Source organism: Scyliorhinus canicula, chromosome 13 (genome assembly GCF_902713615.1).
Source record: "Scyliorhinus canicula chromosome 13, sScyCan1.1, whole genome shotgun sequence".
In the NCBI taxonomy this organism is placed as follows: Eukaryota; Metazoa; Chordata; class Chondrichthyes; order Carcharhiniformes; family Scyliorhinidae; genus Scyliorhinus; species Scyliorhinus canicula.
The window spans coordinates 132,435,814-132,458,970 of NC_052158.1; the positions used below are offsets into that span (position 1 = coordinate 132,435,814).

The window sequence follows — 23,157 nt, forward strand, 5'->3', positions numbered from 1 at the left end:
GGGTGGGGGCGGGGGGGGTCTCATGGCCGGCCAGGCAAAGTGATCGCAGGCCACCGATCCGCGGGCGGGCATAATCTCGGGGGGCCTATATTTTCAGTGCCGGTCCGTGGTGTGAGTCTGTCATGTCGCATGGGGCGGCTGCCAGAGTCAGTTCTCCTCCTCAAAGGGGAAAGCAGCCTATGGTGATCTGGGACAATGTTTTAAATGTAAAGTAGATACAGCAGAGGAGAAATTCAACTTGTGCCAGTTTCTGGTGCAAATTTGGTAATTTTAACTCACACTCAAAACTGTCAGCCTGCGGCTCGAATAAAATTAATCCTCGAGCTTCATTTTCGTTGAGGTTTGCGAGTTGTGAACACTAATCCTTGGGAGTAATAGTTGACCTTTAGGTATGTCCGAGGATACCAGATGCCAGGCTTCTCTCCTTGGCTCTTCAAGGACTGGTGTAATCTTTGCCTATTCGCTGATCAATTGGATTGGCTTCTGACAACTGGCATTAGGACAGCGATTTGTATCTACAGGGCATCCAATGTTCCATTCACATGGGTACACTGCAAACCTAGAAGTGGTTGGCTCCCGCTTTGACAATCAGGGAACTTGAGTTTGGGAGGTTGCGACCCAAATTAGGTCCCCAACTTTAACCAAGGAACAATGTCAAATAATAATAATCGTTATTGTCACAAGTAGCTCACATTAACACTGCATGAAGTTACTGTGAAAAGCCCTTCATCGCCACATTCCGCGCCTGTTCGGGTACACCGAGGGAGAATTCAGAATGTCCAAATTACCTAACAACCCATCTTTCCGGATTTGTCTCTCTCCAAAAATCAAAGGTGACATTTTTTTCAGCGTGGACTCCTAAGCATCAAATTGAAAGTACCGTTTGCACATTCTCCCCGTGTCTGCGTGGGTTTTACCCCCAAAACCCAAAGATGTGCAGGGTAGGTGGATTGGCCACGCTAAATTGCCCCTTAATTGGAAAAAATAATTGGGTACTCTATTTTTTAAAATTAAATAGAAATTTATTCCAGTGTTTTTGCATCCTGACACTGCTCACTATTCGTGGGCAAAGGGATGCCTGTTCCCAAATTCTGCCAAATGCAACTCTTGAACCAATGGCGAGAGGCACACATGAGAGGAATCAAATAATTACAGAATTGTTCCAGTGCAAGAGGAGGCTATTTAGTCCATCGAGTCTGCACTGACCCACCGAAAGCACAGGGAGAAAGTGCAAATTTCACAGTCACCCAGGCCAGAATTGAACCTGGATCCCTGGCGCTGTGAGGCAGCAGTGCTAACCAGTGTGCCACCATGCCACCCTGCACATTGTTTCCATTCAAATAATCACCTCATGCCCTCTTGAATGCCTCGATTGAACTGCCTCCACCACACTTCCGGGCAGTGCGTTCCCGACCCGAACCACTCGTTGTGTGAAAAAGTTTTTTTCTCACTTGACATTAGCTTCTTTTATTTCTGGTTCTTGATCCTTTTATGAAGGGGATCAAATCAGTTTCTCCCTATCTTATCTGTATAGCCTCCTGGTGATTCTGAGCATTTCTATCAAATCTCCTCTTCGCCTTCTTCTCTCCAAGGAGAAGAGCCCCAACCTCTCCACATAACTGAAGTTCCTCATTCCTGGGACTAACGCTGGCATCTTTCTGGCTGGGGCAGGAGGGAATCTCTCCTCGAGTACACCCGACGTTGGGGAAGGCTCTGCCCAGTTGGAATTGATACTCAGTATACGCCTCTGGTTACGATGGCGATACCGATTCGAAAGTGCCCCCGGGGCAAAGTGGGTGTCTGAACAAGATGGGAAATAAAACAAGCATTGCAGCCGCCAGTTTAAATTGCACTGGGGTCAGTACAGTGCAATATAATTAACACTGGCATATGCAAGCAAGCAATATGAAGATGACTGCATGTAGATGAGATGCTGCAAACTAATGAGCAACACAGATCCAGCACAGCCGGATAAGATCCTGCCGTGAATGTGCTGTAACTATGACTCCGGAGTGTCACATGTGAGGAGAAAGGGGGAAGTGTTTTGTTGCTTGTGGTTTGAAAGAACCGGTGAGTGAGCAGAGCAGCTCCTACACTCAGTGCCAAGAAAGCGACTGAGCAGGGGAGCATTGGAAGGAGAGAGAGAGAGACAGAGGGAGGGGAATTATCCCTGAAGAGTATGGGGAGGAGCTGGGAGGAAAGTTAAAGCAGCGATTGGGATTGCAAGAAAAAAATCCCCAACAAATGCTCAGAATAATCGCTGCCCGTTATTCAGGGAACATTACAATTGGTTTTGCGGGCTAACGGGATGAAGTAACTGGGAGCAGCTTCGGGAGCAGGGATCAGAGCGAGCAGAGCTGAATCCGGAGCAGCACTCACTTGTGAACTTCACAGAGAGGGGGCAGGCATGGATTTCAAAGTTGTGCTGATCTACCTCCACTACCTCCTACTGAGATGGGCAGCTTCGCTGGAGCTTCAGGCTGAGATGTAAGTGTGCTTTTCTGACGGTGGGGCTGTCCGCACCCACACCTTGACGGTGCGAGCCAGCAGTGTTCATGTCAATTCCATTCAGAGGCTGGAAACTCACACGCCAGAAACGCAGATTCAAACCTTCATATGTTGCAGCGCTTTTTAGTTGCATGTTTGGCAATGTGGAGAGGTGCCCCCTTCCAGGAGTGAGGGGGTGAAACTGGGACTAACCTGTCAGCTGCTGGCCTCCTGGTCGGGCAATGTTCTTTCTGACTTTGTGGATTTGTGTTCTGTGATAGCGCGGCGGAGTTTCAGCTGAAACATTTTCATCATCCTCCACAACCTCTGACTTTGGGGATTATCTTGGAACGAAATCCCTGAGCCAGCCTGTTTAACAGGGGGGGGGGGGGGTCCAACTCTCACTAATTTATCATGAGTGTGGGTTTCCTCACTGAACTCACTGGTTTCCTCACTCTCACTGATTGATCAGTGTGGATCCCTCACTCTCACTGATTGATCAGTGTGGGGGTCCCTCACTCTCACTGATTGGTCAGTGTGGGGGTCCCTCACTCTCACTGATTGATCAGTGTGGGTCCCTCACTCTCACTGATTGATCAGTGTGGGGGTCCCTCACTCTCACTGATTGATCAGTGTGTGTCCCTCACTCTCACTGCTTGATCAGTGTGGGGGTCCCTCACTCTCACTGATTGATCAGTGTGGCTCCCTCACTCTCACTGATTGATCAGTGTGGGGGTCCCTCACTCTCACTGATTGATCAGTGTGGGGTTCCTCACTCTCACTGATTGATCAGTGTGGGGGTCCCTCACTCTCACTGATTGATCAGTGTGGATCCCTCACTCTCACTGATTGATCAGTGGGGGGTCCCTCACTCTCACTGATTGATCAGTGTGGCTCCCTCACTCTCACTGATTGATCAGTGTGGCTCCCTGACTCTCACTGATTGATCAGTGTGGCTCCCTCACTCTCACTGAGAGATCAGTGTGGGGGTCCCTCACTCTCTGATTGATCAGTGTGGGTCCCTCACTCTCACTGATTGATCAGTGTGGGCTCCCTCACTCTGATTGATCAATATGGGGTCCCTCACTCTCAGTGATTGATCGGTATGGGGTCCCTCACTCTCACTGATTGATCAGTGGGGGGTCCCTCACTCTCTGATTGATCAGTGTGCGTCCCTCACTCTCACTGATTGATCAGTGGGGGGGGGGGGGGGTCCCTCACTCTCACTGATTGATCAGTGGGGGGTCCCTCACTCTCTGATTGATCAGTGTGTGTCCCTCACTCTCACTGATTGATCAGTGTGGGTCCCTCACTCTCACTGATTGATCAGTGTGGGCTCCCTCACTCTGATTGATCAGTATGGGGTCCCTCACTCTCAGTGATTGATCAGTGTGGGTCCCTCACTCTCACTGATTGATCAGTGGGGGGTCCCTCACTGTCTGATTGATCAATGTGGGTCCCTCACTCTGGTTGATCAGTATGGGGTCCTTCACTCTCACTGATTGATCAGTGGGGGGTCCCTCCCTCTCTGATTGATCAGTGTGGGCTCCCTCACTCTGATTGATCAGTTTGGGGTCCCTCACTCTAACTGATGATCAGTATGGGGTCGCTCACTCTCAGTGATTGATCAGTATGGGTTCCCTCACTCTCAGTGATTGATCAGTATGGGGTCCCTCATTCTCTGATTGATCAGTGTGGGCTCCCTCACTCTCAGTGATTGATCAGTATGGGGTCCCTCACACTGATTGATCAGTATGGGGGTCCCTCACTCTCTGATTGATCAGTGTGGGCTCCCTCACTCTCACTGATTGATCAGTGGGGGTCCCTCACTGATTGATCAGTATGGGGTCCCTCACTCTAGTGATAGATCAGTGTTGGGGTCCCTCCCTCTCACTGATTGATCAGTGTGGGTCCGTGTGGGTCCCTCACTCTCACTGATTGATCAGTGGGCGGTCCCTCCCTCCCTGATTGATCAGTGTAGGCTCCCTCACTCTGAATGATCAGTGTGGGGTCCCTCACTCTCAGTGATAGATCAGTATGGGGTCCCTCACTCTCAGTGATTGATCAGTGTGGGCTCCCTCACTCTCACTGATTGATCAGCGGGGAGACCCTCCCTCTCTGATTGATCAGTGGGGGGTCCCTCACTCTCACTGATTGAGCAGTGTGGGCTCCCTCACTCTCACTGATTGATCAGTGTGGGGTCCCTCACTCTCACTGATTGATCAGTGTGGATGTCCCTAACTCTCTGATTAATCAATGTGGGCTCCATCACTCTCTGATTGATCAGTGTGGGGTCCCTCACTCTCACTGATTGATCAGTGTGTGTCCCTCACTCTCACTGATTGATCAGTGTGGGTCCCTCACTCTCACTGATTGATCAGTGTGGCTCCCGCACTCACATTGATTGATCAGTGGGGGGGGGGGGGGGGTCCCTCACTATCTGATTGATCAGTGTGGGTCCCTCACTCTCACTGATTGATCAGTGGGGGTCCTCACTCTGATTGATCAGTTTGGGCTCCATCACTCTCTGATTGATCAGTGTGGGGTCCCTCACTCTCACTGATTGATCAGTGTGTGTCCCTCACTCTCACTGATTGATCAATATAGGTCCCTCACTCTCACTGATTGATCAGTGTGTGTCCCTCACTCTCACTGATTGATCAGTGGGGGCCCCTCACACTCACTGATTGATCAGTGTGGCTCCCTCACTCCCACTGATTGATCAGTATGGGGTCCCTCACTCATTGATTGATCAGTGTGTGTCCCTCACTCTCACTGATTGATCAGTGTGTGTCCCTCACTCTCACTGATTGATCAGTGTGGGTCCCTCACTCTCTGATTGATCAGTGTGGCTCCCTCACTCTCACTGATTGATCAGTGTGTGTCCCTCACTCTCTCTGATTGATCAGTGTGGGTCCCTCACTCTCTGATTGATCAGTGTGGCTCCCTCACTCTCACTGATTGATCAGTGTGGTGTCCATCACTCTCACTGATTGATCAGTGGGGGGGGGGAGTCCCTCACTCTCACTGATTGATCAGTGTGTGTCCCTCACTCTCGCTGATTGATCAGTGTGTGTCCCTCACTCTCACTGATTGATCAGTGTGGGTCCCTCACTCTCTGATTGATCAGTGTGGCTCCCTCACTCTCACTGATTGATCAGTGTGTGTCCCTCACTCTCACTGATTGATCAGTGTGGGTCCCTCACTCTCTGATTGATCAGTGTGGCTCCCTCACTCTCACTGATTGATCAGTGTGGTGTCCATCACTCTCACTGATTGATCAGTGGGGGGGGGGGGTCCCTCACTCTCACTGCTTGATCAGTGTGTGTCCCTCACTCCCACTGATTGATCAGTGTGGGTCCCTCACTCTCAGTGATTGATCAGTGGGGGGTCCCTCACTCTCACTGATTGATCAGTGTGGGTCCCTCACTCTCAGTGATTGATCAGTGTGGGGTCCCTCACTCTCACTGATTGATCAGTGTGGGTCCTTCACTCTCACTGATTGATCAGTGGGGGGGTCTCTCACTCTCACTGATTGATCAGTGGAGGGTCCTTCACTCTCTGATTGATCAGTGTGGGCTCCCTTAATCTGATTGATCAGTGCGGGGTCCCTCACTCACACTGATTGATCAGTGTGAGGTCCCTCACTCTCACTGATTGATCAGTGTGGGTCCCTCACTCTCACTGATTGATCAGTGCGGGGTCCATCACCCTCACTGATTGATCAGTGTGGGGTCCCTCACTCTCACTGATTGATCAGTGTGGGGTCTCTCACTCTCACTGATTGATCAGTGTGGGGTTCCTCACTCTCACTGATTGATCAGTGTGGGGTCCCTCACTCTCACTGATTGATCAGTGTGGGGTCTCTCACTCTCACTGATTGATCAGTGTGGGGTTCCTCACTCTCACTGATTGATCAGTGTGGGTCCTTCACTCTCACTGATTGATCAGTAAGGGGTCTCTCACTCTCACTGATTGATCAGTGGAGGGTCCCTCACTCTCTGATTGATCAGTGTGGGCTCCCTCACTCTGATTGATCAGTGCGGGGTCCCTCACTCACACTGATTGATCAGTGTGGGGTCCCTCACTCTCATTGATTGATCAGTATGGTGTCCCTCACTCTCAGTGATTGATCAGTATTGGGTCCCTCACTCTCACTGATTGATCTGTGTGGGGGTCCCTCACTCTCTGATTGATCAGTGTGGCTCCCTCACTCTCTGATTGATCAGTGGGGGCCCCTCACTGTCACTGATTGATCAGTGTGGGTCCCTCACTCTCACTGATTGATCAGTGTGGGTCCCTCACTCTCACTGATTGATCAGTGTGGGTCCCTCACTCTCACTGATTGATCAGTGCGGGGTCCCTCACTCTCACTGATTGATCAGTATGGGGCCTCTCACTCTCACTGATTGATCAGTGGGGGGTCCCTCACTCTCTGATTGATCAGTGCGGGGTCCCTCACTCTCACGGATTGTCAATGTGGGTCCCTCACTCTCACTGATTGATCAGTGTGAGGTCTGTCACTCTCACTGATTGATCAGTGGGGGGTCCCTCACTCTCACTGATTGAGCAGTGTGGGCTCCCTCACTCTCACTGATTGATCAGTGTGGGTCCCTCACTATCTGATTGATCAGTGTGGGTCCCTCACTCTCACTGATTGATCAGTGTGGGTCCCTCACTCTCACTGATTGATCAGTGTGGGTCCCTCACTCTCACTGATTGATCAGTGTCGCTCCCTCACTCTCACTGATTGATCAGTGTGGCTCCCTCACTCTCACTGATTGATCAGTGTGGCTCCCTCACTCTCACTGATTGATCAGTGTGGGGTCCCTCACTCTCGCTGATTGATCAATGTGGGTCCCTCACTCTCATCGATTGATCAGTATGGGGTCCCTCACTCTCACTGATTGATCAGTGGGGGGTCCCTGACTCTCAATGATTGATCAGTGCGGGTCCCTCACTCTAACTGATTGATTAGTGTGGGTCCCTCACTCTCACTGATTGATCAGTGTGGGTCCCTCACTCTCACTGATTGATCAGTGTGGGCCCCTCACTCTCACTGATCAGTGTAGGTCCCTCACTCTCACTGATTGATCAGTGTGGCTCTCTCACTCTCACTGATTGATCAGTGGGGGTCCTCACTCTCACTGATTTATCAGTGTGGGTTTGTCACTCTCACTGATTGAGCAGTGTGGGCTCCCTCACTCTCACTGATTGATCAGTGTGGGTCCCTCACTCTCACTGATTGATCAGTGGGGGTCCCTCACTCTCGCTGATTGATCAGTGTGGGTCCCTCACTCTCACAGATTGTACAGTATGGGTCCCTTACTCTCTGATTGATCAGTGGGGGGTCCCTCACTCTCACTGATTGATCAGTTTTGGTCTGTCACTCTCACTGATTGATCAGTGTAGGGTCCCTCACTCTCACTGATTGATCAGTGGGGGGTCCCTCACTCTCACTGATTGATCAGTGGGGGGTCCCTCACTCTCACTGATTGATCAGTTTCGGTCTGTCACTCTCACTGATTGATCAGTGTGGGTCCCTCACTCTCACTGATTGATCAGTGTGGGGTCCGTCACTCTCACTAATTGATCAGTGTGGGGTCCGTCACTCTCACTGATTGATCAGTGGGGGGTCCCTCACTCTCACTGATTGATCAGTGTGGGGTCCGTCACTCTCACTGATTGATCAGTGGGGGGTCCCTCACTCTCACTGATTGATCAGTGTGGGGTCCGTCACTCTCACTGATTGATCAGTGGGGGGTCCCTCACTCTCACTGATTGATCAGTGGGGGATCCCTCACTCTCAGTGATTGATCAGTGTGTGTCCGTCACTCTCACTGATTGATCAGTGTGGGGTTCCTCACTCTCACTGATTGATCAGTGTGGTTCCGTCACTCTCACTGATTGATCAGTGGGGGATCCCTCACTCTCACTGATTGATCAGTGTGGTTCCGTCACTCTCACTGATTGATCAGCGTGGATCCCTCACTCTCACTGATTGATCAGTGGGGGATCCCTCGCTCTCACTGATTGATCAGTGGGCGGTCCCTCACTCTCACTGATTGATCAGTGAGGGGTCCCTCACTCTCACTGATTAATCAGTGTGTGGGTCTCTCACTCTCAATGGTTGAGCAGTGTGGGGGTCCCTCACTCTCACTGATTGATCAGTGTGGGTCCCTCACTCTCACTGATTGATCAGTGTGGGTCCCTCACTCTCACTGATTGATCAGTGTGGGTCCCTCACTATCTGATTGATCAGTGTGGGTCCCTCACTCTCTGACTAATCAGCGTGGGGTCCCTCACTGATGTATCAGTGGGGGGGGGGGGGGGGGGGTGGGACCATCACACCTCACCCCTCTTTCTCACTCACGGATCAGCGGAGGGGGCTCCTCACCCCTCTTTCTCACTCACTGATCAGCGGAGGGGGCCCCTCACCCCTCACTCTCTCACTGATGAGCGGAGGGGGCCCCTCACCCCTCTTTCTCACTCACTGATCAGCGGAGGGGGCCCCTCACCCCTCACTCTCTCACTGATGAGCGGAGGGGGCCCCTCACCCCTCTTTCTCACTCACTGATCAGCGGAGGGGGCTCCACACCCCTCACTGATCGGCGGAGGGGTCTCCTCACCCCTCACTCTCTCACTGATCAGCGGAGGGGGCCCCTCACCCCTCACTCTCTCACTGATCGGCGGAGGGGTCTCCTCACCCCTCACTCTCTCACTGATCGGCGGAGGGGTCTCCTCACCCCTCACTCTCTCACTGATCGGCGGCCCCTCACCCCTCACTCTCTCACTGATCGGCGGCCCCTCACCCCTCATTCTCTCACTGATCGGCGGCCCCTCACCCCTCATTCTCTCACTGATCGGCGGCCCCTCACCCCTCACTCTCTCACTGATCGGCGGAGGGGTCTCCTCACCCCTCACTCTCTCACTGCTCAGCGGAGGGGGCCCCTCACCCCTCACTCTCTCACTGATCGGCGGAGGGGTCTCCTCACCCCTCACTCTCTCACTGATCGGCGGAGGGGTCTCCTCACCCCTCACTCTCTCACTGATCGGCGGCCCCTCACCCCTCACTCTCTCACTGATCGGCGGCCCCTCACCCCTCATTCTCTCACTGATCAGCGGAGGGGGCCCCTCACCCCTCACTCTCTCACTGATCGGCGGAGGGGTCTCCTCACCCCTCACTCTCTCACTGATCGGCGGAGGGGTCTCCTCACCCCTCACTCTCTCACTGATCGGCGGCCCCTCACCCCTCACTCTCTCACTGATCGGCGGCCCCTCACCCCTCATTCTCTCACTGATCAGCGGAGGGGGCCCCTCACCCCTCACTCTCTCACTGATCGGCGGAGGGGTCTCCTCACCCCTCACTCTCTCACTGATCGGCGGAGGGGTCTCCTCACCCCTCACTCTCTCACTGATCGGCGGCCCCTCACCCCTCACTCTCTCACTGATCGGCGGCCCCTCACCCCTCACTCTCTCACTGATCAGCGGAGGGGGCCCCTCACCCCTCACTCTCTCACTGATCGGCGGAGGGGTCTCCTCACCCCTCACTCTCTCACTGATCGGCGGAGGGGTCTCCTCACCCCTCACTCTCTCACTGATCGGCGGCCCCTCACCCCTCATTCTCTCACTGATCGGCGGCCCCTCACCCCTCATTCTCTCACTGATCGGCGGCCCCTCACCCCTCACTCTCTCACTGATCGGCGGAGGGGGCCCCTCACCCCTCACTCTCTCACTGATCAGCGGAGGGGGCTCCTCACCCCTCTTCCTCACTCACTGATCAGCGGAGGGGGCCGCTCACCCCTCACTCTCTCACTGATCAGCGGAGGGGGCTCCTCACCCCTCACTCTCTCACTGATGGATATTTTAAGTGTTCTTCGTCGTAGGCTAAATCGGTGCAAGGAAACGGAGAGAGAACTGAGAATAACTCAGTGGAGAATAACGTTATGTGAATCAGGACAAAGCAGACCAGTGTGATGCAGTGTAGATCAGGGCTTTCTGCAGGTTTAGTTGGCTGCTGTCGTTTACTTCACGCGCCTTGCTCTGTCTGTTATCTCGGATTTAATGGGGGAAAGTGGTGTGGTCAGAATTCACTTATTAGTTTCAAATGCTGCATTGTCGATTGTGTCTTTGTCGGGTTAAAATTCAGGGGCTTTCGCATTACCTAGAACAATATCAAAAAAATGAACTGGTGTGAATCTGACTCCAGGGGTCAGTGTGAACCGGGGGTGGGAGCTGCGCTTTACATTTTGAGTGGTTTGTATCCTAGTGGGAGCACAAATCCTGGGAAAAGTGTGGCCACGCTGCGAGAAATGGGCTTTTCCCAGCTGAAAAATGGAATTCCCATCATTTTTCATCACAATTCTAACGTTTTCTTTGCACTAAAAGTGTTCACTGTAAGCTACTGAAAAATGATCAGATAATTATAATTGAAAAACCTTGAATTTGGAGGAGCAAATAGCAATCGTGTTATGTGATCTATTGAAGCGTTCGAATAGCTATACTCCCCACTGACGTGCTATTAGTTCGATTTGGGGACAGTATTGGACACGAGATCACTATTATAGCTGCATCCTGAGCAACCATTAACCCTCCCGTCAGCCCACTTACAGCATCCAATTATCTCTTAAGTGGGTTCACAGTGTTTACTTCCACTAATCTTTCTGGAAGTTTATTTCACACTGGTTGATCACTGTATGAAGAGTTTCCTGATACCAGTCCTATCATTGCACATCTCCGGTTTGAATCAGTGTACCTCCATGGAAACAGAACTGGCTAGGTCATAGAAGACAGAGTAGCAATGGAAGGGTGCTTTTCTGATTGGAGGACTGTGACTAGTGGTGTTCAGCAGGGACCAGTGCTGGACCCTTGCTGTTGGTTGTGTATATAAATGATTTGGAGGAAAATGTAACTGGTCTGATTAGTAAGTTTGTGGACGACACAAAGGTTGGTGGAATTGCGGATAGCGATGAGGACTGTCAGAGGATACAGCAGGATTTAGATTGTTTGGAAACTTGGACGGAGAGCTGGCAGATGGAGTTTAATATGGACAAATGTGAGGTAATGCATTTTGGAAGGTCTAATGCAGGTAGGGAATATACAGTGAATGGTAGAACCCTCAAGAGTATTGACAGTCAGAGAGATCTAGGTGTACAGGTCCACAGGTCATTGAAAGGGGCAACACAGGTGGAGAAGGTAGTCAAGAAGGCATACGGCATGCTTGCCTCATTGGCCGGGGCATTGAGTATAGGAATTGGCAAGGCATGTTGCAGTTGTCTCAAACCTTAGTTAGGTCACACTTGAGGTACAGGGTTCGATTTTGGTCACCACACTACCAGAAGGGTGTGGAGGCTTTAGAGAGGGTGCAGAAGAGATTTGCCAGGATGTTGCCTGGTATGGAGGCCATTAGCTTTGAGGAGAGGTTGAATAAACTTGATTTGTTCTCACTGGAATGACGGAGGTTGAGGGGCGACCTGATAGAGGTCTACAAAATTATGAGGGGTATAGACAGAGTAGATGGTCAGAGACTTTTTCCCAGGGTAGAGGGATCAATTACTAGGGGTCATAGGTTTAAGGTGCGAGGGGCAAGATTTAGAGGAAATGTACGAGCAAAGTTTTTTTACACAGAGGGTAGTGGGTGCCTGGAACTCGCTTTCGGAGGGGATGGTGGAAACAGGGACGATGGTGACATTTAAGGGGCATCTTGACAAATACATGAATAGGATGGGGATAGAGGGATACGGACCCGGGAGTGTAGAAGATTTTAGTTGAGACGGGCAGCATGGTCGGCGCAGGCTTGGAGGGACGAAGGGCCTGTTCCTGTGCTGTACTTTTCTTTGTGGTTTAGAGGCACTCCTTGCAGTTTGATTTCGAACTCATTTTCCAGGTTAACTTTCTGGGTACCCTGTTCAACCTTCTCCATTTCTAACAAATCACTTCTTCTACCCAAGATTACCTCTTTTCTCAGAGTATGTAAATCAACACTCCATTGGATTTGTCAATAGTTGCTCTGCATTGGCCGGTCACATTAATGAATGAATTATATCTGGAAAGTTTATTTTAGCCTCAAGCACCATCTATGCTATGTATGATACTGTGTATATCAATTTATTTTCAGCTTGTGAGTAGCATTTTACATTTGTCTGCATTAAACGTCGTCTACCATTGTTTTAACTACATAGAATTACACAGTATTTACTGCACAGGAACAGGCTATTCAACCTGTGAAGTCTGTACTGGTGTTAGTCCACTGCTCGCCTCCTCCTTTCCCACTTCACCGCCTGCCCCCAGTATATCTCCCAATTCCAATTATTTTTGTAGAAAATTAAAAAAACTTAAGAAATGATTCAACTTATTTGCTTGCACTTTTCCTTCTACACCAATACTTGTGCAGAAGTACTGAGTGTGACTAAAATACTCTGCTTCAATGCATGCGTGAAGGGAAGATTTTACTCCACCCTTCTTGAAAACTTGAAGAATTGATGCAGTCTTTAAAAAATTTTGTCTGTTTATAACAGCCAAAGCAACTTGCATTCATATCGAACTTTTAGGCGGGCACTTTTAGTGGAGTTAAACATCCGTATGGTAACTTTATTGAACAAATTTGACACAGAGTCAGGTAAGGTGTTAGAAACAGAAGACAAAAAGCTCGGTCAAAGAGATAGGTTTAGAAGAGCATCATAAAGGATAAAAAGAGGTAGACAGGATTAGGGAGTGAATTCCAGAGTTTAATGTATGCTTCAGAGTACTGTGTATAAACAGAACTGTAGCTAGCCATAAACATTTAGGATGCATTACAAAATGTAAGGACCAACTCGGAACTGTCCCCATTAGACCGTCAAATATTGTTGGTTTTCTTTAGTCCAATCTATGTTACTTTTTAAAAACTTTACTTTCTGTATGTACTTGCATGAGGTTTGTTATTTTATAGTGATTTATAAATGATCTTTTAAAATTACTTCAGGAAAGTTGAAGTGCTTTATTGCACTCTGTTTTATTTCACTGTTTTTATCAACTTCAACCTTGGTGTCGTTGACCATTATTCTCGCTTGAGAGGGAAAGGATTGAAGGCAGCCATGGACCTTCAGTGAAGCCATGTCTTTGCATTTTTGTAAATTCTCCATCCAGGGATTTATTGGGTGCTGTAACCTGCTCTCATGAGCCCCTTAATTGACAGTTACTTGTCTGAAAACCCTACTTCCTCTCTGATACAGGAAAACCTTTGAGTCCTTTCAACCCTTGCTCCAGATTCCAGGTTCTTTTTTTCAGATGAGGTACAAACCTAGGCGCACATTGGGAAATCTCATGGTCTCCGTCCAGGAAGAGCTGGGGGGTTCTTCTGGTGTCCTGGGCAATACTAACCCTTCAATCAATACCTAAAAACAGATTATTGATCATAAGTTTGATTGCTGTTTGTGGGAGCCTGTTGTACACAAATTAGCTGCCACGGTTCCTGAATTACAGCAATAAGCACATTTCAAAAGCACTAACTTGATTGTGAAGTGCTTTGGAATATTCTGAGGTTGTGAGTGATGCCATATAAATGTGAGTATTTTGTTTTTTTACTTGTAACAATGGATGCACTAATAGTGTTAGGCATTTCACCGAGAGCCTGTCCTGTACGTGTACCTATTGAACCCCAATCCATGTTATACTTTTGGCTGCTGTTGTATAAAGAGTCAAAGGTTCTGCTAGTTTTCCACAAACACCTTTAATTTACTTCAACAGACTCTTCACAATACTCTAACATCACACCACCTCACACAAAGGCCACCTGAAGCCCCTTTACATATCAGTGTCAATTATTGGATACTTAACATAAATGAGACAACTAATTGGAATGTCTCTTAACCCGTTACTTAACAATTCAGGAGAATGGGCATGCTTTCCAAAGGGGCAGGTAGAGGTTTCCCCCTGCCTCCACTCTGCCCCATGGAGGGAATGGCCTCTTCAAAGGTCGAGATTGATTGTTGTGGTCTATTAGCCCTAGTAATGTTTTATCTTATCTAAGTGAACACTTCATAATACATACTATTAACGGACTTGCCAGGAATATAGAGTTGGCCATTGGACCCCCCCCCCCTCATTCAGTGAGATCATGGCTGATCTGTGGCATAACTCCATATATCGGCCATTCCCACTTATCCCCCAGTGCTTGGGTTAACAAAAATCTATCACCTTTTGATGCGACCATCAATTCACTTGAGACACGAGTGGAAGTAAACCGTGGCTTTAATCAACTTAGAACAGTGCCTGCCTGCGACTGAACCAATGCTGAGAACTGCCTGCAGGTCGACTGCTCTTTATACCTCCCTTCAAAGGGGAGGAGCCATGGGCGGAGTCCATACATGCCCCAACATGTTCCCCTATGGATAATGCCATACAATGGCCCATAGGAGAAGTCCACAAGGGCAGCAGTATGGCACAGATACAAATATACAAATACAAGTGCGACAGCACAGATACAAATACACTGGTGGATTATTAGTATAATACATTCACCACATCTCCAGGTTTAAAATGAACAATTGATGAAGTATTAACTGACTTTTGCAAAAGAGTGTTTCAAAATTCTTGCACCCTTGGCGTTGGATTTTACAGACCATTGCAGCCCTCGCCACCCAACTGGCTAAAAGGTTGTAGGGGGGGGAGGGGGTGGGAAAGCTAGCCCATGATCCTGACAGCTGTCCTGCAGCTATTCAACATTGGGAGCAGTGTTAATTACTCTAAGGCAGTGGTGCTCGGGGCCACATGCAGCCCAGCTGGGTTCTGAGGGCGGCCCATGAGATTTAGCTGACTGTTGTCCAGGTGTAGGGTTGCCACATTCCACTGATTTCTGTCCGCGTAGTTTTTTTCTTACTGGTATGACTGAACTTATACACACATATAACAAGGGCAAGTGAAGTGAGGTGCTTGCTGATTGCTCACAACATTGACTGTGAGCGCCGTGTGCTCCCTCAGCATCCAGAGTTTAATTATTTATTTTGTTTTTACCATTTGAAGTTGATGACAGTTCTATTGATATATAAATGAGTATTTTCTGTGACTCGTTGTGAAATATTCAGCGTGTTTTGAATGTATTTAATCTTATTGATTGGATCATGATTAATGAACAAGGGCAGCACGGTGGCGCAGTGGGCTAGCCCTGCTGCTTCACAGCGCCGAGGTCCCAGGTTCGATCCCAGCTCTGGGTTGCTGTTCATGTGGAGTTTGCACATTCCCCCCCCCCCCCCCCGTGTTTGCGGGGGTTTCGCCCCCACAACCCAAAGATGTGCAGGATAGGTGGCTTGAACACGCTAAATTGCCCCTTAATTGGAAAAAAATTAATTGGGTGCATTAAATTTATATTAAAAAATGATTAGTGAACAAGCCTGATTTTAATTTTGTGGCCCACTGAGATGAAGGGTCACTCGCCTGTCCCACTCATTTCCCTAAGTTGTCCATCACTGCTCCAAGGTGAGACGTCCTTCCCTATCTCAGGAGGAAGAGCCGCCTCAGAGGGTTGCTGGCCAGTCAGATAGCCGGCAGCTTTGTAGTCTCAGCAGTGCCAGCTGGAAGGTGGCACCTGTTGGGCAGACAGACCATCACCGATGCCGCGGAGCTTAGATAAGCCTGGCGTTGGGCTCTCTTGGTGAGGGGGCTGAGATGGTTGAGGGGATGGGTTCAAGAGACCCAGGGAAAGGGTTAAAGAGGCTGATGACCCAGGGAGTCCACAAGGAGGGCTCTCCCTTGGCTGTCATCAGCCCACGCAGCTACTGATGCCAGGCCTTCCCCAGCTGCAGGAAAATACAAGTAGGGGTGGGCTCAGGCCCTTAAGTGGCCATTAATTGGTTACATAAGGATCTCAATAAGCCCAAGTGTGGGTTGACTGCCTGACGTCTCCCCTGTCCCCAGTAAGTTCTTAGATATATTGGGGACAAGCAGATAGGCAGCGGGTGATGACCAACTGCATTTTACGCATCCCTCCTGTCTTCCAACCCTGGGAGTATGGAGGTGTAAAATGTGACTATGTGTCTGCAAAAATATTTTCTAATTATATTCCGGAAAGAAAAATGGGGGTAGAAATATTATGCTCTCCCTTTTGCCTGAAACTCTCTTTCCAGGTGAAACAGCAAATCCGATCTGATGAAAATGCATTGATCTGAAACCTTGGGTGCAGTCTCACTGAATGTGAACACAGTTCCATAACAAGCATGTTTAGCCAGGTGTTTCCGGGCGCTTGCAGCACTGAAAAACACCACGCTATCTAGCGGGATTCTGGTTCTATTCAGGGCCTCAGCGGGAAACGCTGAGGCCGCGCTTAGTCCCATTTCCTGCACTGAGGAGCTCTGCTCACAGGAATACCTCAGTGCGTTCTCTTGACCCCCTCAAAGCCCCAACTCACCTGTAAGGGGGTCCTTGGGGCCCCCCTCCCCATCACAGGAAAAATGCCAGCCTGGCAGTGCCAGGATGCCAGTGCCAAGGTGGCACCAGCAGTGCCAGGGTGCCACCTTGCCCAGAGCACCTGGGGGCCTCCGATCCCCTGGGAGACCCCCATGAGTGCCATTCTGTCTGGTCCGCATTTGTGGAGACCAGTACTGAACAACAATTACTCGTGACCCCCAAGGGTTAGATCCCAGGGCCTTGGTAGATCATGGGAGCACATATTAGAGTGAGACTAGCTGTTTCATTCTAATATGAAGATTTCCAAAATAGTGATCACGCCCACAATAGGTGGGATTCAGATTGCGATGTGTCGAGAGATCACATGAGATCTCGGGTGGTGGGATGAGCAAGGTAGACCATGGAAGAGGGATCTCCCGGCATCTACCGGCCACGTTGTGCTGCCTTTCAGGCACAACACGGCCGGCAGATAGTGTCCCTTAACTCTGTTTCTGTACAGATGGTGCCTGGCGCAGCAGTTTTTGTTTTACGTCCCAATGTACATTATCTGCTTAACTGGTTCTGCATCAATGATGTACTTGCACATTTTTCAGTTTTGTCTACTGTATTCGCTGCTCACAATATGGTTTCCTCTACACTAGGAGGACAGAAACAGATTGGGTGACTGCTTGTGCAACTCCTCTGTTGAGCCTATAATCACGGGCCCAAGCTTCCAAACCCCTCTTCTTTTGAATTCTCCACTCTCACTCTGACCTCTCTGTCCTCTGTCTCATACACTCCTCCAGTGAAGCATATCATAGTTTGGAGGATTGGCACCTCATATTTTGATTAGGTAATTTACAGTCTAATGGACTCAACGTTGGGTTCAGTCATTTTAGATCATTACCTCTGCTTACATTTGGTTTTGACTTACAGCTGTTGGTGATGATTCTGCTTCTCCCATTTCAACCTCCCCGAGAACCATCATTTGTTTCTTCACCTGGCTCGTTCCCATCTCCTTTTGCCTTGCACCATCGCCATTCCTTTTGCCTCGTAACCTCTCCTTCCACCTTATCTCAGAATTTCCTTTTGTTTGTCCCCCTTCTCCTTTCCTGGGCCTCTGCGCTTGCTTAAACTCCATTACATTTCAAACTTTTCTGAGCTCTGACAAAAAAGTAATTGACCTGAAATGTTAACTCTCTTTCTCTTCCCCAGATGCTTCCAGACCTGTTGATATATCCAGCATTTCTGTTTAGATTTTAGGTTTCCAGCATCTGCTGTATTTTGCTTCTACAATAACATGGAGAAGCAAAGATTTTGCCATGGCTTGCACAAGTGACGAAGCTACCATGTGGAAAGTTAACAAAATGATTGTGCCAGAAAGCTTTGGTCTTATTCTTGCGGTAACGGGAATAATTAGTTTAACAGACCATTACAGCACTGCTACTAAAACTGGGGAGCATAACTGCAAGACAATGGCAGGGGTTTTCCAGTCTTCCCTATGGTGCAGGCAATTCACCATTGGCCATAGGAGGGCTGTTCCAGTCCTGTTGAAGTGTGTGGCATTTTGTATGGCTCCCCTGCACTACTGTCGAGGAACACTCCCCCCCCCCCCCCCCCCCCCCCACCTTGCCGTGGGGGCTGTCTTCGGCAGGACTGGAGGATACCGCCGGCTGAAAGGGCCAGAAAATCACACCCATCCCACTACAATAAGGAATTCAGGAGGCTCTTTACCCAGAGAGCAGTAAGGGTGTGGAACTCATGACATATGGAATACAAAAGCAAAATACTGCCGATGCTGGAAATCTGAAATAAAAACAGAACAAGCTGGAAATACTCAGCACGTTAGGCAGCATCAGTGGAGAAAGAAACAGAGTTAATATTTTCAGGTCAATGGCCTATCAGCAGAACTGTTCTGATAAAAAGTCATTGACCTGAAGCATTGCCGCATGGGCGGCACAGTGGTTAGCAACGCTGCCTTACAAAGGTACAAGGGTTCCATTCCAGCCTTGGGTGACTGTGTGGTGTTTGCATGCTCTCCTCGCGTCTGCGTGGGTTTCCTCCAGGTACTCCAGTTTCCTCCCACAGTCCAAAGACATGCAGGTTAGGTAGATTGACCATTCTAAATTGCCCCTTAGTATCCAGGGACATGCAGGTTAGCTTACGGGGCTAGGGCAGGGAGGATGGGGGAGTGGCCATGGGTCAGGTTCTCTTTTGGAGGGTCGGTGCAGACGCGATGTGCCGAATGGCCTCATTCTGCATTTTAGGGATTCTATGATTCTGTACGGATTCTATGGAATTATTTGGGTGAATAGCATAGGTAAATAAGTACTGGAGTGGAGTGAAATATGCTGATCGATGAAGTAGGGTGCAAGGAGACTCTTGTGAAACATAGACTGGTTAGGTCATGTGGTGACCTGTTTCTGTGCTGTAAATTCTATGTAATTCTGTATAATGTTGGCAGGGTGCCGTGGATCACTGTAACGTCCCATACTACAGAATATATCAGCGCAGGGAATTTTGCCTAGTTATGTTGATCAATTTACCATATGACACAGTTTGTATGATTTTTATAGACAGCTGTAGAAATGTTTATAATGAGTCTGTATGTGTATAACATAGGTCTAGCAATAAACTTGAATTGAAGAGTGAAAGGACACAGTTTTGCGCTTGAGATTTTTCTCAATGATGGTTAGGCCACCTGGAGCAGAGAGGATGTGGGATGTAATGAGTAATTAGCAAATACGTTCCAAACTTGGGAAGGAATGTGAGCTATGGAGGGCAGTACTCTCGTGGCTGCCCTTGTGATCCACAAAATAACTAGATAGAAAATGGCAACAGCATATTCTTTGCAATCGTGTCTCTCAGTATCTGAACTGCCATCTGGGAATGTTTGCAGCATTTCCCAATGGGAAAACTGAATGAGATTAATATCTCATTAACTCTAGACTTTATAACTGAATGCAGAAATAACTTGATGGTAAAATTATGTGATGGAAGGAACTGTTCTGTTATGTGAATGAAATGGAAAGTCTCCCACCAAACTCACCCTCTGCATTCATGAAGTGCACTGAAAGTACTTGTTAGGTGAATTGGACATTTTGAATTCTCCATCAGTGTACCGAGCAGGTGACGGAGTGTGGCTACAAAGGAATTTTCATAGTAACCTCCTGGCAGTATTATTGTAACCCTACTTGTGACACTAATGAAGATTATTATTATTCCAAGACTTGTGAGATGAGATGGAGCTTGCATACTGTTGATGGACCATGCATAATGCTCAGCACCTTTGGTCACTGTTCGCTCTTGTGATTGTCTGTGGCGTAAATTTATGAGTTTAGCTGACAATTAGTAGGGGGCGGAATAAAACAATGACTGCAGATAAGGAGATTCAATCACATGGAAATAAGGTTCAAGTCCCACTCAAAACGTGAGCACATAATGTAAGCTGCTGCTTCTGTGTATTTCTGAGTTTATGTTTCAATGCTGGAGGTGCTGCTTCTTGGATGAGACATTAAACCTGCGCTCTTAGATCAAATTTTAAAAACTTATTTTACAATTAAGGGGCAGTTTCGCGTGCCATCGACCTACCCTGCACATCTTTGGGTTGGGGAGTTGAGACCCACGCAGACACGGGGAGAATGTGCAATCTCAACACGGACAGTGATCTGGGGCTGGGATCGAACCCGGACCCTCGTCGCCATGTGGCTGCAATGTTAACCACTGCACCACCGTGCCGCCATGCACTCTTAGATTGATGTAAAAGATCCCATTGCATTATCTAAAAAAGTACTTGTATCCCTCAAGCAGAGTTATTCAAATAGATTTCCTGCACATCTATCTCACTGCATTGTGTGGGTCCGTTGTCCAAATTGACTGCTGCGGTTTCCAAATTTCAACAATATAAATTACCACTGTGCATCAAAAGTACTTTGATGCCTGTAAAGTCCATGGAGCAGTAATATATCAATGCAAGGTTTGTTAACATCTGCAGATGTAATACTTTATGCTTCAACATCTCATGCAAGTAGTAATTTATCAGTATGGAGGGAATTACAGAACTATCTACAATCTCGTGCCACTCTTCATGAATGGGGCCTCTGCTATGCGACAGGAATTTACTTCAGTTATCCATGGGTTAATCAAAATGTAATTGATGGACTTTCTGTCAAAAACCCATTTCTCTGAGAGTTACGAGCTCTAACTGAGATTAGTTGTATACTTGATTGGTTGCAATTGAGGTCTTGTTTGCAGTAACTTACTGGGCCGAAAGCTGAGTAAAAGGCAATTAGATTGCAAACAGAAGGGTAAATAAGAATTGTCAGGCATAACATCCCCACTAGATGGTGTAACCTCTTATACTGCCCCTCATCAGCAATGTCAAATCACTGCTTAAAGGACTGTACATGTCTCATTCCCCTCTGAGAAACAAGTTTCTCGGCCTTTTGGCTAGGATGAGCGTGGGATCAGGTGTAATGCCTGGATCTGGTATGTCTCTCTTGTGGGGACCATGAGTTAGATTCAATTTGAATTTGAATTGTTTTTTGGAGCAGGCGAGGAGCTGGATTAGGGGTTTGCCCCTGTCCACACTCTGAGCTCTGGCTTTGTAACTCTGAAAAATAATCAAAAAAAACAAGTGCCTCTTGGTTTGCAAAAGTGGATGAGGGATCTTTTAGAGACTTCATATAATAAAAAAATTCCTGCAAGTGTTGAAAATAAAAAATGTCTAAAAAATGAACAACTGACTTTATTTTAGGCGCAAGTTAGCTCTCAGAAAATATTAATGATGTGCAGATGCCGGTGTTGGACTGGGGTAAGCACAGTAAGAAGTCTTGCAACACCAGGTTAATGTCCAACAGGTTTGTTTCGAATCACTAGCTTTCGGAGCACTGCTCCTTCCTGAGGAGATTCACCTGAGGAAGGAACTGTGCTACGAAAGCTAGTGATTTGAAATAAACCTGCAGGACTTTAACCTGGTGAGGTAAGAAAAAATATTAGGGAATAGGTGGAAAATGTTACAATTACATCCCATCCAAAAGATACGAACAATATTTTTTTCTGGTTATATTGTTCCTGATATATTTTGTATAGATAATTATTTTCCTTTGGGTTGTTATCTTTAATAATTAAGACCTATGTATAGGTTACAGGTTATAAATTAAATGAGCCATTTCGACTTTTTGCATGTAAATTAATGGCTACTGGAAGAGGGGTTTAAAACCACCCAACGGCATCCAGGTGATGTTGTGAACTGCTGCTGTTAACCGAGACACATTTCTTTCAGGCCACACGTGTGCATGGAGCAAGAATTGGCCATGGTGGGACACAGACAACCTTGTGTGCAGGCTTTCACACGGATGGTTAAAGTGTGGAAACAGGGATGTACTGCACAGCGGTGGTGTGTTGGGTATGAAAGGAGGTGAGTGAAACGTCAGATTGATATAGACCTTGTGTATCTCCAGGGACCCATGCAAAAGTTACCAGAAGTTATTTCCTGACCGAAACCCAGATCTCAGATACCTCAGTACAGCCCAGGGATTTAAGCGGAGATATTTCTGGTCTTTGTGGTTCATTGACTCTCACCATCCGAGGCATTAGGCTCTGACCGTCTTGTTGGCAAGCAAAGGCTCTTTTCATTGCTGCATTTCTGCATTCAACACATGTTTTGTTTTCAAGTTAAACATTTATCATTTTAACATTATACTCCTCTCTTCTGAAGGCTTATACCTTAATATATTTGGTTTTAGAACTGCTGATAGACCTCTGTCGATAGACCTCTGTCACTGCCAGTTTTAGTGATCCACAGCTGCACATGGGAGCTATATATTAAGGAGGCATTGCCCAATATTCCTCTGCTGTTTAAAAGCAACTAGACTTCATTTATTGGCCCTTCGCAGGAGGATTATGGAGAATGGCTGTTGGAATTATGAGCATAAATTCACTTTCTGGTGCAATATGTTGGAATATATTTTTCTTTTTAATCCCCCATTTTGTAATTCCCTGCCCTAGTTTTCATTACAACAGAGGCAATTGCAAGGTAAATTGAGAGAAGTGTTTTAAATTATGAAGGGATGGGATAGAGTAAGTAAAACAGAATGCTTCCGTTAACTGAGGGACTTTGTAAGAGACATAGGCAGACTTTTTAGTGAGAAGGTTTATGAAGCTGTTGCTACAACCAGGTGAAAAGGAGGGAACTGGCATCCTCTATTCAAACTTCTCGGTTGGTCACAACAAAGGTTTGTGTTTCTTTTTCACGAGGATATGTCGGAGTCAATCAAACAAGATTTTCTTGAGTCAAAGAAAGTAAAC

General features: G+C 47.9%; 1 protein-coding gene across 1 annotated transcript in view; it reads left to right on the top strand.

The window, feature by feature from the left end:
• The first annotated feature begins 2,142 nt into the window (after positions 1-2,142).
• Positions 2,143-23,157, top strand: part of megf6 (multiple EGF like domains 6) — a 357,029-nt gene continuing 336,014 nt past the window's right edge. Inside the window, exons 1-2 of the mRNA XM_038816779.1 lie at positions 2,143-2,487; positions 22,133-22,267. Coding sequence (XP_038672707.1) covers positions 2,408-2,487; positions 22,133-22,267 — 215 coding nt within the window. The 5' untranslated portion in view covers positions 2,143-2,407. The remainder of the gene's footprint in view (positions 2,488-22,132; positions 22,268-23,157) is intronic.